General features: G+C 39.4%; 1 protein-coding gene across 4 annotated transcripts in view; it reads left to right on the top strand.

The window, feature by feature from the left end:
* The window catches only part of PDE11A (phosphodiesterase 11A), a 514,093-nt gene that overhangs the window by 351,321 nt on the left and 145,080 nt on the right, over nucleotides 1-17,692 (top strand). For all 4 annotated transcript variants that reach the window (XM_023212325.2, XM_026454253.1, XM_023212327.2 and 1 more), the window contains one exon: nucleotides 16,074-16,124. In XM_023212325.2, coding sequence (XP_023068093.1) covers nucleotides 16,074-16,124 — 51 coding nt within the window. The remainder of the gene's footprint in view (nucleotides 1-16,073; nucleotides 16,125-17,692) is intronic.

The raw sequence follows: 17,692 nt of genomic DNA, 5'->3' as shown, positions 1-17,692 counted from the left end.
ACTTGCTGAAGGCTCAGATGATCATTAGCATGTCTAGCAATAATGTATTTTTAAATTAAGGTATGTGCATTTTTTTTTTAGATATGCTGTTACACACTTAATAGGCTACAGCATAGTGTAACCATAACTTTTATATGCACTGGGAAACCAAAAAACCTGTGTGACTCACTTTAATGCTAGATTCACTTTATTGAGGTGGTCTGGAACCAAACTCAATATCTCTGAGGTATGCCTGTATTTTATTATCACTCCATGTTTGGCAGGTGTCTTTTATTCTACTTTAAATTCAAAAAGTATGAGTCTTTCTTAGATGTTTTGAAAATATTTTTATGATAGATTCTGAAGATCATGATAACATGATAACAGATCACACAGCAGACACAGTTATCTGAAGTACTTTTTGAACATTTCATTCTGTTATACAGCAGGCAGTGTCTTAAATATTTGACAATAAAACCTGATGATTTCTCAGTTTCAGTGCACCTATTCCATTGCCATGTCTTTGAATACTGTCATCACCTTGTTAAGAAATCCTGGAGTACAGTGTTTCACATAGTTAGATGACCCTTTTGTCTGGTCATTCCAAGTAAATTGGCTTTTCATTTCTTGTGGTTTGTCATCTTTCTTAGTTTAAGGACTACTGCTGAGAGCAAAGTTTCTTTATTTCTTTGGAGCTCATCAATATAAATTATTTGGGATTTTGCTTCAGATCAGCTTAGCTTAAGTCAGCCATCCAGCCTTCACCAAGTGCCACTTTGCCAGCAGAGCAATAAACGTATTCATGCAGCCCTTTTGTGCCCGAGACACTCAGTCTGAATCCTCAGTGGGATCTTCGTTCCTCCTCGCTCTTAAGTGCTTCTTTACATTTGTGTTCCTCTCTGCTGGTATAATGGTCCATATCTCATTTCAGGAGTAAATGACTGCCCAAATCCACAACAAATTAACATTCAAGGCAATTGGTGCAAGAGATCTGTCCTCCAACTACTCAGGGGCAGTTCTGGGGGTTGCAAGACAAGCATTTGGTTCTGGTCCTGAATTGCATGTAGAGAATGGCAAGGCTTGATCCAGTGGTCCTATCTCATAGCTCTGCCCATTGTTTTTCTTTTGAAATTTAGTTAATTGTCTTTTCCTGCTGTGTAAACGCAACACAAAAATGTGACTTCTTTCCTTTCTTTTTCATGGGTCTGATAATTGCCTTATTTGCTTTTTTGTTGTTGTTTTGCTGGAAGCAAGTTCAATCCAAAAGTTAACTAAAGTTGGTATGGTTTTGCAAATAGTGATTTATTTTAGAAACTATAAAAATTTCTTAAGTCAGAGCTCACCAACAAAACTGAGTCAAAAGTATTTCTCAATTAATACCAAAACAAAAGATAAATCCATCTATCACAGAAATTTTCTTGTGAAAGTTTAATGCTCATCAAGTGTTCTGTGGATTAAGTGTTTACTTTTGTATGTATGCTTTACACAAATTTTATTTATCTGTCAAAAAAATTAACCGATGTGTACATTATAGTAATACTCTCATAACCTAACAGTTTCTCACAAAGAATGATAGTATATATAAAAAACCATGTCTTACAAATGCCTCTTTCTTCAAAACTATTATAATGCATTCGATTAAAACTTTTTTACTTAATCAAAGGTATTATTATTCAAAAATGTATGATGAACCTAGATACTTGCTATGAAATATATCGTTTGGAAATGTGGAGGAAACTAACTTATCCAGAAAAGTAGTATAATAGTAGTTTTAAATAATGTAATTCTGTAATTTGTTAAGATTTATTCTCAAGTATAGAAATTTGCCTGATTTTTAGCCATTATCTGTGCCATATAGTATTATTTATGTATATAAAACAGTAACGATTCTTTTTTGAAGATTGACTATGCTCAAAGTAATTAGGAATTACTTTTTTTATATTTCCTTCAATGGCCTCCATAGATTTGTGACAGGTTAATGAGGTTATGTGACTGTATTAACTTGCTCAGGCTGCCATAACGTAACAAAATACCACAGACTGGGTGGCTTAAACAACAAATATTTATTTTCTTACAGTTCTGGAGACTAAAAGTTCACAATCAGGTTGTGTATCAGTTCCCTCTTACTCTGCTAATAAAGGCATACCCAAGACTGGGTAATTTATAAAGGAAAGAGGTTTAATTGACTCACAGTTCAGCATGACTGGGGAGGCCTCAGGAAACTTACAATCAGCAGAAGGGGAAGCAAACATGTCCTTCACGTGGTACAGGAAGGAGAAGTGCTGAGCAAAAGGGGGAAAAGTCACTTATAAAAACCATCAGATCTCATGAGGACTCACTCACTATCATGAGAACAGCATGAGGGTAACTGCCACCCATGCTTCAATTACCTCCCACCAGGTTCCTACCATGAGATGTGGAGATTATGGGAACTACAATTCAAAATGAGATTTGGTTGGGGACACAGCCAAACCATATCAGGGTGCCAACATGGTCAGGTTCTGGTGAGGGCTATCTTTCTGGCTTGCAGATGGCCACCTTCTCTCTGTGTTCTCACATGGTCTTCTATTTCTGTTATTTATATTCCCTACTCTTCTTCTTATAAGGACCCCAGTCATATTGGATTAGGACACACCCCCATGACCTCATTTTACCTTAAGTACCTCTTCAAAGGCCCTGTCTCCATATACAGTCATATTCTGATGTCCTAGGAATTAGAAATTCGATAAATAAATTGGAGAGGTTTGAAAATATTTCAGACTTGAGGCATTTAGTAAGCTTGCCAGATAAAATATTGTGGAAGAAATGTCATTGGGAGATGTTGCAAGGTGAGGGTGAAAGGAGAAACATAGTATTTTGGGACGTAGCTTAGCATTTTCCGGATTTGGTTCCAACCTTCTTAATTTGGAGCACGTAGAAGGAGAGTTGCCAGATAAAATACAGGACACTGAAGTACATTTGAATTTCAGATAAACCATAAATCAATTTTAAGTATACATATGACACACATAGCGAAAATATTTATTGCTGATCTGAAATTCAAGTTTAACTGTGGGTGTCCTCTATTTTTATTTTCTAAAACTGGTGATCCTATCTACACTGCTTACTTTATGCTCATACATAAGGCATATCATGATTTCATTGAAAAAAATACACTAATTTAGGCCACTAATAATACAAACAGTGAGACATATGGGGAATGGAGACAGTCTTTTAAGATCATTTTATTTTTTATTCCTTGATTCATTAAATATTTACTAAGTATCAACCATACTCCCAGGGATAGGATATACCTTCATGACCAAAACTAGACTAATTCTTGCCTTCAAAATGCTTACAGTCTAGTGGGGGAGGCAGGTGATGAATAAGATAACAGGTAACTCCAACTGTGAGAGTGGCATGAAGGAAACAGCCTGTTAACTCAGAGAATAATGGAGTTAACAGGGGCAGGGTTGATTTCTCATAGTGGTCAGGGAATAATTCATTGAAGGCGTGACATTTAACTTAATTTCAGAAGATGATACCAATGAGGTGATGAGGACAGGGAAGCTCTGAGGTAGAAAAGCACTTGGTGTGTAAATGAACAAAAATGAGGTGAGTGTGGCTGAGTGTGTAGAAGACGGAGCACATGAAGCATGAAGTTTAGTTTGAGAACATGCCAACAGCCAGATGGTGCAGGACCTGTCCAGTCACCATCCAGGCTTTGGACCTAACCTCATGAACCTGAGATCTGTGACCAATGTGTGGATACCATTAAAGGAAATAGAGCAAAAGTGCAGTGGGAAGCCACTGGTGACTTTTCAGCTGGGAGATGGCATGATTTGCTTTCTACTTTTTAAAGATCACTCTGGCTGATGTGTACCAAGGAGATTGGATTAGTATCCAATTGAAACTAATTGATTGGATGGAGTGGCACTTACAGAGCTGGGGAAGACTGAGAGAGAAATGGGTTTGTGCGGTATATTAATTTCCTGTGGCTGCTGTAACTAATTACCACGATCTTAGTGGATTAAAGCAACACATACTTATCTTACAATCCTGCAGGTCAGATGTCTGAAATGGGTCTTACTGGGCAAAATGCAAGATGTATGTAAGGCTACATTCTACTGGAGGCCCTAGGGGACAATCCATTTCCTTGCCTTTTCCATGGAAAACTTACCCGCATTCCATGGCTTGTGGCCCCTTCCATTTCAAAGTTAGCAATGGTTAGTCAAGTCTTTCTTACATTGCATCACTCTGATTCTCCTGCCTCCTTCTTTCACTTATAAGGACCCCTGTGATTACATGAAGCAAAGCCAGATAATCTGAGATAATCCATCTCAAGGTGACTAGATTAGCAACCTTAATTCCATCTGCAACCTCAATTCCTCCTTGTGACATATCATATTCACAGATTCCAGTGATCAGGACATGCACATCTTGTGGGGGAGTGTTATTCTGTCTATCACATATGGGAAAATCTGCATGTATATTTAGATGTGTTAAATTTGAGAAGCCAGTGAATTGACCAAGTTGGAAGTTAGTGACGCAGGCAGATGAGTATGTGAGTGCAAAACTCAAAGAGATCTGAAAGTTACCAACACAGAGATGGTGTATAAAGCCCTGAGAGTGTATGGCATCAACGAAGAAGAGACTGAGCCTAGGAACTTCCACATTAACAGTTAAGGTAGAGGAGAAGGGGCCAACAAAGAAAACAGAAAGAACAGCTAAAGAAATAGGATGAAAACCAAAATAATGTGGTGTCATGGAAGCCCAGAGAGAAGACTTTTAAAAATAGAAGCGAGTGCTCCCTGCAATTGCAAAAGGCAATTGCAGATTCATCAATGGATTTGTCAGCAAGAAATTGAAAGCCCTGACATGAGCTGTTTCAGTGGAGAGGTGGGGGCAGAACCAAAACTGAAGCAGATTGAGGAGTGAATGGGACTTGGCCAGTGGCTATAGGTGATGGGGAAAAGTCCTATGTGACCACAATAGCCTGTGTAGATGCTTATTAAAATTAGCAAGGTGATTATATTTGGTCACAGACTTTTCAACAAGAAGCTGGGAACTAAACAAAAACCTAGCTTGGTTGTGTATTTACATTCAGTCAGAATGGCATGATGGCTAAATTGATACAATACATGAAAGAGGTACAAATATTACTGGCTTCTCGCTGTACCCGGTGTGTAAAACCTGCAAACACTGTGGGTAAAGTGAAGCACCACCATCTTGCTGGATGCATCCCAGAAAATCCTATAGCACCAAACAGAAAAGGAGAAAATCAGAGTTCTTAAGCAAGATTTAAGGGTCTCTTACCTTAAAGAATCCACTCCTCTGGCTTGTTGGTTTTTCTAGGGATTCTTAGAGGGAACAATGCTACCATCTTCCTGGACTGTGGTTTAACAATAGGGCCCAGTCCTTCAGAACAATGTACTCCTGTTAGCCAGTGATTCCTTCCTGCTCGCCAACATGGACTGTATTCTTCGGGGAGAAGGTAGTTGAAGGATTCTTTTTTCGTTTTTTTTTTTAATTTTATTTTATTATTATTATACTTTAAGTTCTAGGGTACATGTGCATAACGTGCAGGTTTGTTACATATGTATACTTGTGCCATGTTGGTGTGCTGCACCCATCAACTCGTCAGCACCCATCAACTCGTCATTTACATCAGGTAAAACTCCCAGTGCAATCCCTCCCCCCACCCCATGATAGGCCCCGGTGTGTGATATTCCCCTTCCCTAGTCCAAGTGATCTCTTTGTTCAGTTCCCACCTATGAGTGAGAACATGCAGTGTTTGGTTTTCTGTTCTTGCGATAGTTTGCTGAGAATGATGGTTTCCAGCTGCATCCATGTCCCTACAAAGGACACGAACTCATCCTTTTTTATGGCTGCATAGTATTCTATGGTGTATAAGTGCCACATTTTCTTAATCCATTCTGTCACTGATGGACATTTGGGTTGATTCCAAGTCTTTGCTATTGTGAATAGTGCCACAATAAATATATGTGTGCATCTGTCTTTATAGCAGCATGATTTATAATCCTTTGGGTATATACCCAGTAATGGGATGGCTGGGTCATATGGTACATCTAGTTCTGGATCCTTGAGGAATGGCCATACTGTTTTCCATAATGGTTGTACTAGTTTACAATCCCACCAACAGTGTAAAAGTGTTCCTATTTCTCCGTATCCTCTCCAGCACCTGTTGTTTCCTGACTTTTTAATGATTGCCATTCTAACTGGTGTGAGATGGTATCTCATTGTGGTTTTGATTTGCATTTCTGTGATGGCGAGTGATGATGAGCATTTTTTCATGTGTCTGTTGGCTGTATGAATGTCTTCTTTTGAGAAATGTCTGTTCATATCCTTTGCCCACTTTTTGATGGGGTTGTTTGTTTTTTTCTTGTAAATTTGTTTGAGTTCTTTGTAGGTTCTGGATATTAGCCCTTTATCTGATGAGTAGATTGCAAAAATTTTCTCCCATTCTGTGCGTTGCCTATTCACTCTGATGGTAGTTTCTTTTGCTGTGCAGAAGCTCTTTAGTTTAATGAGATCCCATTTGTCAATTTTGGCTTTTGTTGCCGTTCCTTTTGGTGTTTTGGACATGAAGTCCTTGCCCATGCCTATGTCCTGAATGGTATTACCTAGGTTTTCTTCTAGGGTTTTTATGGTATTAGGTCTAACATTTAAGTCTCTAATCCATCTTGAATTAATTTTCATATAAGGAGTAAGGAAAGGATCCAGTTTCAGCTTTCTACTTATGGCTAGCCAATTTTCCCAGCACCATTTATTAAAGAGGGCATCCTTTCCCCATTTCTTGTTTCTCTCAGGTTTGTCAAAGATCAGATGGCTGTAGATGTGTGGTATTATTTCTGAGGACTCTGTTCTGTTCCATTAGTCTATATCTCTGTTTTGGTACCAGTACCATGCTGTTTTGGTTACTGTAGCCTTGTAGTAGAGTTTGAAGTCAGGTAACGTGATGCCTCCAGCTTTGTTCTTTTGACTTAGGATTGTCTTGGCAATGCGGGCTCTTTTTTGGTTCCATATGAACTTTAAAGCAATTTTATCCAATTCTGTGAAGAAACTCATTGGTAGCTTGATGGGTATGGCATTGAATCTATAAATGACCTTGGGCAGTATGGTCATTTTCACGATATTGATTCTTCCTATCCATGAGCATGGTATGTTCTTCCATTTGTTAGTGTCCTCTTTTATTTCACTGAGCAGTGGTTTGTAGTTCTCCTTGAAGAGGTCCTTTACATCCCTTGTAAGTTGGATTCCTAGGTATTTTATTCTCTTTGAAGCAATTGTGAATGGAAGTTCATCGATGATTTGGCTCTCTGTTTGACTGTTACTGGTGTGTAAGAATGCTTGTGATTTTTGCCCATTAATTTTGTATCCTGAGACTTTGCTGAAGTTGCTGATCAGCTTAAGGAGATTTTGGGCTGAGACAATGGGGTTTTCTAAATATACAATCATGTCATCTGCAAACAGGGACAATTTGACTTCTTCTTTTCCTAACTGAATACCCTTGATTTCTTTCTCTTGCCTGATTGCCCTAGCCAGAACTTCCAACACTATGTTGAATAGCAGTGGTGAGAGAGGGCATCCCTGTCTTGTGCCAGTTTTCAAAGGGAATGCTTCCAGTTTTTGCCCATTCAGTATGATATTGGCTGTGGGTTTGTCATAAATAGCTCTTATTATTTTGAGATACGTTCCATCAATACTGAATTTATTGAGCGTTTTTAGCATGAGGGGCTGTTGAATTTTGTCAAAGGCCTTTTCTGCACCTATTGAGATAATCTTGTGGTTTTTGTCTTTGGTTCTGTTTATATGCTGGATTACATTTACTGATTTGCATATGTTGAACCAGCCTTGCATCCCAGGGATGAAGCCCACTTGATCATGGTGGATAAGCTTTTTGATGTGCTGCTGGATCCGGTTTGCCAGTATTTTATTGAGGATTTTTGCATCGATGTTCATCAGGGATATTGGTCTAAAATTCTCCTTTTTTGTTGTGTCTCTGCCAGGCTTTGGTATCAGGATGATGTTGGCCTCATAAAATGAGTTAGGGAGGATTCCCTCTTTTTCTATTGATTGGAATAGTTTCAGAAGGAATGGTACCAGCTCCACCTTGTACCTCTGGTAGAATTCAGCTGTGAATCCATCTGGTCCAGGACTTTTTTTGGTTGTAGGCTATTAATTATTGCCTCAATTTCAGAGCCTACTATTGGTCTATTCAGGGATTCAGCTTCTTCCTGGTTTAGTCTTGGGAGAGTGTAAGTGTCCAGGAAATTATCCATTTCTTCTAGATTTTCTAGTTGATTTGCGTAGAGGTGTTTATAGTATTCTCTGATGGTAGTTTGTATTTCTGTGGGGTCAGTGGTGATATCCCCTTTATCATTTTTTATTGCATCTATTTGATTCTTCTCTCTTTCCTTCTTTATTAGTCTTGCTAGCGGTCTATCAATTTTGTTGATCTTTTCAAAAAACCAACTCCTGGATTCATTGATTTTTTGGAGGGTTTTTTGTATCTCTGTCTCCTTCAGTTCTGCTCTGATCTTAGTTATTTCTTGCCTTCTGCTAGCTTTTGAATGTGTTTGCTCTTGCTTCTCTAGTTCTTTTAATTGTGATGTTAGAGTGTCATTTTAGATCTTTCCTGCTTTCTCTTGTGGGCATTTAGTGCTATAAATTTCCCTCTACATACTGCTTTAAATGTGTCCCAGAGATTCTGGTATGTTGTATCTTTGTTCTCATTGGTTTCAAAGAACATCTTTATTTCTGCCTTCATTTCGTTATGTACCCAGCAGTTATTCAGGAGCAGGTTATTCAGTTTCCATGTAGTTGAGTGGTTTTGATTGAGTTTCTTAGTCCTGAGTTCTAGTTTGATTGCACTGTGGTCTGAGAGACAGTTTGTTATAATTTCTGTTCTTGTACATTTGCTACAAGTGCTTTACTTCCAATTATGTGGTCAATTTTGGAATAAGTGTGATGTAGTGCTGAGAAGAATGTATATTCTGTTGATTTAGGGTGGAGAGTTCTGTAGATGTCTATTAGGTCTGCTTGCTGCAGAGATGAGTTCAATTCCTGGATATCCTTGTTGACTTTCTGTCTCGTTGATCTGTCTAATGTTGACAGTGGGGTGTTGAAGTCTCCCATTATTATTGTATGGGAGTCTAAGTCTCTTTGTAAGTCTCTAAGGACTTGCTTTCTGAATCTGGGTGCTCCTGTTTTGGGTGCATATATATTTAGGATAGTTAGCTCTTCCTGTTGAATTGATCGCTTTACCATTATGTAATGGCCTTCTTTGTCTCTTTTGATCTTTGATGGTTTAAAGTCTGTTTTATCAGAGACTAGTATTGCAACCCCTGCTTTTTTTTGTTCTCCATTTGCTTGGTAGACATTCCTCCATCCCTTTATTTTGAGCCTATGTATGTCTCTGCATGTGAGATGGGTCTCCTGAATACAGCAGACTGATGGGTCTTGACTCTTTATCCAGTTTGCCAGTCTCTGTCTTTTAATTGGACCATTTAGTCCATTTACATTTAAGGTTAATATTGTTATGTGTGAACTTGATCCTGCCATTATGATATGAACTGGTTATTTTGCTCATTAGATGATGCAGTTTCTTCCTAGCCTTGATGGTCTTTACATTTTGGCATGTTTTTACAATGGCTGGTACCGATTGTTCCTTTCCATGTTTAGTGCTTCCTTCAGGGTCTCTTGTAAGGCAGCCTGGTGGTGACAAAATCTCTAAGCATTTGCTTCTCTGTAAAGGATTTTATTTCTCCTTCATTTATGAAACTTAGTTTGGCTGGATATGAAATTCTGGTTTTAAAATTCTTTTCTTTAAGAATGTTGAATATTGGCCCCCACTCTCTTCTGGCTTGTAGAGTTTCTGCTGAGAGATCTGCTGTTAGTCTGATGGGCTTCCCTTTGTGGGTAACCCAACCTTTCTCCCTGGCTGCCCTTAAGATTTTTTCCTTCATTTCAACTTTGTTGAATCTGGCAATTATGTGTCTTGGAGTTGCTCTTCTTGAGGAGTATCTTTGTGGCATTCTCTGTATTTCCTGAATTTGAATGTTGGCCTGCCCTACTAGGTTGGGGAAGTTCTCCTGGATGATATCCTGAAGAGTGTTTTCCAACTTGGTACCATTTTCCCCCTCACTTTCAGGCACCCCAATCAGACGTAGATTTGGTCTTTTTACATAATCCCATACTTCTTGCAGGCTTTGTTCATTTCTTTTTCTTCTTTTTTCTTTAGGTTTCTCTTCTCACTTAATTTCATTCAATGATCCTCAATCGCTGATACTCTTTCTTCCAGTTGATCGAGTCAGTTACTGAAGCTTGTGCATTTGTCACGTATTTCTCGTGTCATGGTTTTCATCTCTGTCATTTCATTTATGGCCTTCTCTGCATTAATTATTCTAGTTATCAATTCTTCCACTCTTTTTTCAAGATTCTTAGTTTCTTTGCACTGGGTACGTAATTCCTCCTTTAGCTCTGAGAAGGTTGATGGACTGAAGCCTTCTTCTCTCATCTCGTCAAAGTCATTCTCCGTCCAGCCTTGATCCATTGCTGGCGATGAGCTTCGTTCCTTTGGAGGGGGAGATGCGCTCTTATTTTTTGAATTTCCAGCTTTTCTGCCCTGCTTTTTCCCCATCTTTGTGGTTTTATCTGCCTCTGGTCTTTGATGATGGTGACGTACTGATGGGGTTTTGGTGTGGTGTCCTTCCTGTTTGTTAGTTTTCCTTGTAACAGTCAGGACCCTCAGCTGTAGGTCTGTTGGAGATTGCTTGAGGTCCACTCCAGACCCTGTTTGCCTGGGTGTCAGCAGCAGAGGCTGCAGAAGATAGAATATTGCTGAACAGCGAGTGTACCTGTCTGATTCTTGCTTTGGAAGCTTCCTCTCAGGGGTGTACTCCACCGTGTGAGGTGTGGGGTGTCGGTCTGCCCTAGTGGGGGATGTCTCCCAGTTAGGCTACTCAGGGGTAAGGGACCCACTTGAGCAGGCAGTCTGTCCATTCTCAGATCTCAGCCTCCGTGTTGGGAGATCCACTGCTCTCTTCAAAGCTGTCAGACAGAGTTGTTTGCGTCTGCAGAGGTTTCTGCTGCTTTTGTTGTTGTTGTTGTTGTTGTTGTTATTGTTATTGTTGTTTAGCTGTGCCCTGTCCCCAGAGGTGGAGTCTACAGAGACAGGCAGGCCTCTTTGAGCTGCTGTGAGCTCCACCCAGTTCGAGCTTCCCAGTGGCTTTGTTTACCTAGTTAAGCCTCAGCAATGGCGGGCACCCCTCCCCCAGCCTCGCAGCTGTCTTGCCCTTAGATCACAGACTGCTGTGCTAGCAATGAGGGAGGCTCAGTGGGCGTGGGACCCTCCCAGCCAGGTGTGGGATATAATCTCCTGGTGTGCCCGTTTGCTAAGACCCTTGGTAAAGCGCAGTATTGGGGTGGGAGTTACCAGATTTTCCAGGTGTTGTGTGTCTCAGTTCCCGTGGCTAGGAAAAGGGATTCCCTTCCCCCTTGTGCTTCCCAGGTGAGGCGATGCCTCGCCCTGCTTCAGCTCTCGCTGGTCGGGCTGCAGCAGCTGACCAGCACCAATTGTCTGGCACTCCCTAGTGAGATGTACCCAGTACCTCAGTTGAAAATGCAGAAATCACCTGTCTTCTGTGTCGCTCACGTTGGGAGCTGGAGACTGGAGCTGTTCCTATTCGGCCATCTTGCTCTGCCCCAGGATTGTTTAGCTAAACCATTTCTCTCCCACCTCTACTGGTTCTCACAGTCCTACAAAAGGAAACAGAAACTCTCAGAAACAAGAAGATTCAGAAGGTAAACCAAAAGCTTCCTTATCATTAACTGTATCTAATTAGGTAGAATAAATAAATTCCTATGTACTTAATAGATTAGCCAGTAGAGGCTTAAAATCTCAGGATACCAATCCAAAAAAGCTTTAGCTCTAAGATGTGGCCCATGAAATTTAAGAATCATGAAAAAGTAACCAAAGCGTTTATAAGTCTTATTCTTTAACTATACATAAATTTAATTTCAGCTGTATCATAGACATAAACCTAAAAGATAGAATTATAAAGTTTGTAGAAGATAGCATAAGGTATATATTCACAACTCGGGGGCAGGAAAAAAATTTTAGAAAGGATATGTGAGATTGAGCACAGTGGCTCATGCCTGTAATCGCAACACTTTGGGAGGGAGAATTGTTTAAATCCAGGAGTTCAAGATGGGCCACATAGTGAAACCCTGTTTCTTTAAAAAATAAAATTAGCTGGGCATGGTGGTGTGTGCCTGTAATACCAGCTACTTGGGAGGCTGAGGTGGGAGGATCACTTGAGCCAGGGAGGTCAAGGCTGCAGTGAGTCAACATCACGCCACTGTACTCCACCCTGGGTGATAGAGTGAGACTCTGTTGGAAAAAAAAGAAAGAAATAATATGTGCAATGATCGCAATTTAAATAATTGACAAATTACACTTTATCAAAATTTAAAACTTCTGTTTATTAAAATACACATTAAAAGAAAATTAATAGACAAGCTATAGACTGGAGGTAATATTTTTGAAACATATGTCTGACAGAGGACTTGAATCCAAAATATACAAAGAACTCCTACAACTCAATAACAAACAAAACAAACTATTGTAATTTTAAATGAGCAAAAAGTCTTAATCTGTAATAATTGTCTGCTTCACTGATACAGATAGTTTCAATTTAGTGGAATAAATAGCTTTTTTTTTTTTTTAATGAAGTGGGAAGAGTTGATTTAAACAAACCTGACTGAGATTTTGAATTGCAGCTTGAGTTTTTGTGGGATATTTTTTAAAGGTAAAGTTTGAAGAGTGAATCTGCAGAAATAGACTTGAAAACAGTAAGAAATTCTAATAAAATGACAGCCAAATTAAATTTTACCACAGTAAAACTGAAACAAAAGAGCAAAGTCAATTCATCTATGCACTGAAATATCTATTGATATTATAAGATAAGGATATAACATAATATCCAGCCAAATATTTATTTGGTAGAATTTTAATTGAATATTAATACAATACATATAAGTTGGCTATTTGTGTGTCACGTATTCAACATGTAGTATTGCATTTAATCTTCCTAAGAACTCTGTAAAGTACAGGACCACTCTATAGAATATTTCCGTGGTTAAAATTTCCCAGTAGAATATATCTTTATTTTTAATAACCAAACCTCATAGAACATATTTATCTCTCAGTACAACATTTTTCTGAGTCCCCTCCCAAAGGTGAAAAAGGATTGAGAAAACTATGGAAAAACAAGTAAAGTCAGTAAGAAAAATGTTTACAATGGAAGAGAAAGTATTACTTAACACAAGGAAACTTTTTGTTAATAACTATATTAGTTATGATCAGAAAGTAACACTATTTTATTTATTTATTTATTTATTTATTTATTTATTTATTTATTTATTTATCTATTTATTTATTTATTGAGACAAGAGTCTCACTCTGTCACCCAGACTGGAGTGCAATGGCACGATCTCAGCTCACTGCAACCTCCGCCTCCCGGGTTCAGGCGATTCTCCTGCCTCAGCCTCCCGAGTAGCTAGGATTACAGGCATCCATCATCACGCCCAGATAATTTTTGTATTTTTGTAGAAATGTAGTTTCACCATGTTGGCCAGGTTGGTCTTGAACTCCTGACCTCAGGTGATCCACCCGCCTCAGCCTCCCACAGAAAGTCACATTTTAAGTAACTATAACATAACAGTATTTTTTGTTTTATATATACCTATGAATTTTACTGTGCTTTAGTTGAGTTTTAAGAAGTTGCTGCAGATCTTATAATGCACTGTAATTTTTTTTTTAATTAAAAATAATTCAAAGTAGCTTCCCTGTTAGTGTTTTCAGGAGGAGCCTCTACGTTAAGGAGTAGATGCCTGTGTAGTATTATGCTATACCACCTTATATATGAGACCCAAAGAGATTAAACCATTTGCCCAGGCTCCCAGGGCTCGGAAGTGGAGGCATGGCAGCCTGACTCTGAAGGCTGTGTTCTAACCACCCTGAGACACTGCTTCTATTGTGGCTTTGCTTGTATCACACAAATGGTATGTGCCATAGGTCAGTGCTTCTCAAAGTTCTTGGTCAATAGGTTATTAGGTTGAATGTTACCAGTTTTGTGTTACCTAAAAGGGAGTTCTGTGGCTAATTAGATTTGGGAAATACTAAGTTTAATGAAATAGAGCATGTTACTTTACTTTTTGCAGCCAAATGTGCACTGTGATTCTCTAAGGTTGGTAGATGAAGAAGGCGTTAGCGTTTCCCAGACTTATTTGCATGAGATTTGTATAGATTAAGAATGTAGGCTGGACGCGAAGGCTCATGCCTATAATCCCAGCACTTTGGGAGGCTGAGGCAAGAGGATCGCTTGAACCCAGGAGTTTCAGACCAGCCTGGAAAACATGATGAGACTCCTGTCTCTACAAAACAATACAAAAATTAGTGAGCATAGTGGTGTATGCCTGTGGTTGCAGCTACTTGGGATGCTGAGGTGAGAGAATCACTTGAGCCCAGGAGGTCAAGGCTTCAGTGAGCTGTGATCACACTACTGCGTTCTAGCGTGTGTAATAGAGTGAGACCTGTCTCAAAAACAAAACAACAACAAAAAATGTGTCTGGCAGCATAAAACATATAACATACATATGCTATTTATGTATGAGCGTGCACATGTCTGTAAATATGCCTTATGAAATACCACCAATGTGCATTTATTTGACTCACACAACAAGACGTCTGGGGCAGGGGAGCCCAGGGTCAGGCTCCTTTCTCTTTCCCTCTCTGTTCTGTTCACAGCAAGCTGGCATTCACTGCCGTGCTTGTCACCTCATACACACCAGATTTTGCTGCACCTCCAGGCTTTACAGCTGTATTCCACAAAGGAAGAAAAAAGAAAGAAGCAGTGCCAGCACTCCCACTTACAATTCATTGACCAACACAGTGGCATAAAGGCCACCCTGTAGGACCACCCCCAGCTGCAGGGAGCCTGTGAATTAGGGTTTTTACTTTTAAGCCTTTGTATCAGTGAGTTCTGATGTAGATAAATTGCAAAAGTTGATTCTCACTCACATGACACGTCATCAGCTGCAGGTTGGCTGCAGTTCTGCTCAATATATCTTCTTTATTTGGGGGCTCAGACTAAAGGATCAGCCCCTCTCAGGCCATGCCCTTCCCATGGCGGAGGGAAAAAGGAGGTGGCAGAACCATGTGATTGCTGTTCAAGACACACTCAAAAGTAGCGTTTGTTACTTTCCTCACATCCCGTTGGCCTAAAGAAGTCACATGCCAATGCTGATGTAAACAGGGCAAGGAAGCACAATCCTCTTACAAAAGGGGTCACAGATATATATATCAATATAATCTTTCCTAATATAATAAAAGCAGGCAAATGAGAATAGGTGAGGAAATGGAAGTTGAGTCATCAACCTGTTTGCTACAGGTCACACACACGTGCTCTAGCTTTTCATTTGCTTTTAGAGCATTTCACAGGACAAGTATTCACTACATCAAAACTATAGTTTTGAGCCACATCAAGTCTTGTTTTGTTTTGTTTTGTTTTGTTTTTTGATAGGGTCTTACTCTATCGCCCAGGCTGGAGTGCAGTGGCATGATCTCAGCTCACTGCAGCCTCGACCTCCTGGGCTCAGGTGATCCTCCCATCTCAGCCTCCATGAATAGCTGGGACTATGGGCACACACCACCATGCCCAGCTAGTTTTTGGATTTTTTGTAGAGACAAGCTTTTGCCATGTTTCCCAGGCTGGTCTCAAACTCCTGGACTCAAGTGATCTGCCCATCTCGCCCTCCCAAAGTGCTGGGATTACAGGCATGAAGCACTGCACCTGGCCATTATCCTTTTCATAAAATAACTACCTATAGAAAAATTCCAGCATAAAATATTCTTTAATATGTGAATTATGTCAGAGAATGTTATTAGACAGGTTGTATCTTGCCATACATTAAAATCCACCTTTAAATCAAGGTGATATACATGAGCAAAGCTTATTTTTAAGCCAGGAGAATTTCAGAAAATACAGTCATGTATAGTTATTAAAATTATTTTTTTTCTTCTGAATCAGGTGCTATCATATCATGCAACATGTTCAAAAGCTGAAGTTGACAAGTTTAAGGTAAGGAAGAAAATGGTTTCCTTATTAGTGCATACAATTAAACTTCTCTTGGCTTCCTAAGCTCTGTCACTTGCCTCTAGAGAATTAATCCTGCTCATTGGGAGCTGGAGGACTAGCACTGGGCAAAGGTGTATTTGTATATTTCTGTTTTAGAGGGGAAGAGGGACTTATATATAACTGAGTAGTCGTTTTATAATCATTTACATGATTCAGTATTTCTTCCCATTTATTAAGAAAGCACAATATCAGGGGAAAAAATCTGTAATATGGCGAGAGGCAGGACACCTGGTTTCGGCATTGGTTTTACCTCTAATTTGCTGTTCAGTTAAAAGCTTAGGGCTGTATTTCCATCTGTAAAAATATATGACTAGATTGAGATAAGAATAGCTAACACTGTGTGCCAGACTCACTACCAGGGATTTTACCTGCATTAATTCATTTAATCCTCACAATCCTGTGAAAAGCAAACTATTTTACAGATGAATAAATGGAAGCACGGAGATGCCAGGCCACGGTCAAACAATTGTAAGAGGTGTAGCAATATGGCCCCAGAACTGGAGTTCTTAACCACTGTGCTTCCCTACCGCACAGGGTGATCCCCTTTCAACTCCAACATCTGATGAGTCTATGAATGAGTGTTAGATATTCCTTATCACCTTAGTTACTACTATTTCCTTAAGTGCAATTCAGAATTCTTGCTTGTGTCCCTGCACTCCTACCAGGCAGTTTAGCAATGAGCAAAACACTGGAGTAAAGGGAAACTGATTTCCTTTCCTTTTGAAAGTTTTGGTGCCTGTCTTTTTCCATATAGGTGGCGGTTCAGAAAATTATCAGGAAAAGCTACCACAGTCATGAGAAAGATCATGTTTTGTATTGCAATACTAGAATGTAGTATCACTTGGTGACGGCTACTTTTCTAAGAGTCCCATTTGCATATATATGGCGCAGAGACCATTGGGCCTAAGAATTGAATCACATCATTAAAACCGAGCACATGAATGATGAAAGGGAGCAAAGGAAGATGTTTGTTCCAAACACTGAGAGTAGGGATAAAAGAACTCCTTGCAAGGGCCAGAAGCAGCACATATACTGTGAGCGTAGGAACTACTTGGGCTCCATCCAAGGATAGGGTCTATTATTAACTTAGAGAGGTGCTTTGGGGAAAGACCTACAATTGTAACACAGATAAAAAGGGAGAGATAAGGTGACAGCTGACAGCAGAGGGAGGAGACAAAACAACTAAAACTACAGCAGTCAGGGCCCATTTGTTGCAGAGGAAAACATCCTGCATACCAGCTTGAACTAAAGCTCCATCAGGACAGCACTAATTGTATGTTTTATTCACTGCTGTATCTCTCCTTCCTTTTATGGTCCTTGGGATATAGTAACACTCAATAAATACTTGTTGAATGGATGAATGAATGGATGGATAAGTGAATGAATAAATAAATCCAAAGAGTACCAATGGTTCTAGTACTCAAAGCAATTAGTCATTAATTTTAAAATGGTGATAATATGTAATTATTTTATGTATTTCATATAAATTTTACTTAATGGATATAAATTTT

The sequence above is a fragment of the Piliocolobus tephrosceles genome, chromosome 11 (assembly GCF_002776525.5).
Source record: "Piliocolobus tephrosceles isolate RC106 chromosome 11, ASM277652v3, whole genome shotgun sequence".
Classification (NCBI taxonomy): Eukaryota; Metazoa; Chordata; class Mammalia; order Primates; family Cercopithecidae; genus Piliocolobus; species Piliocolobus tephrosceles.
Note: the sequence above shows the minus strand (reverse complement) of the source record. Positions and strands in the feature narration are given on the sequence as shown.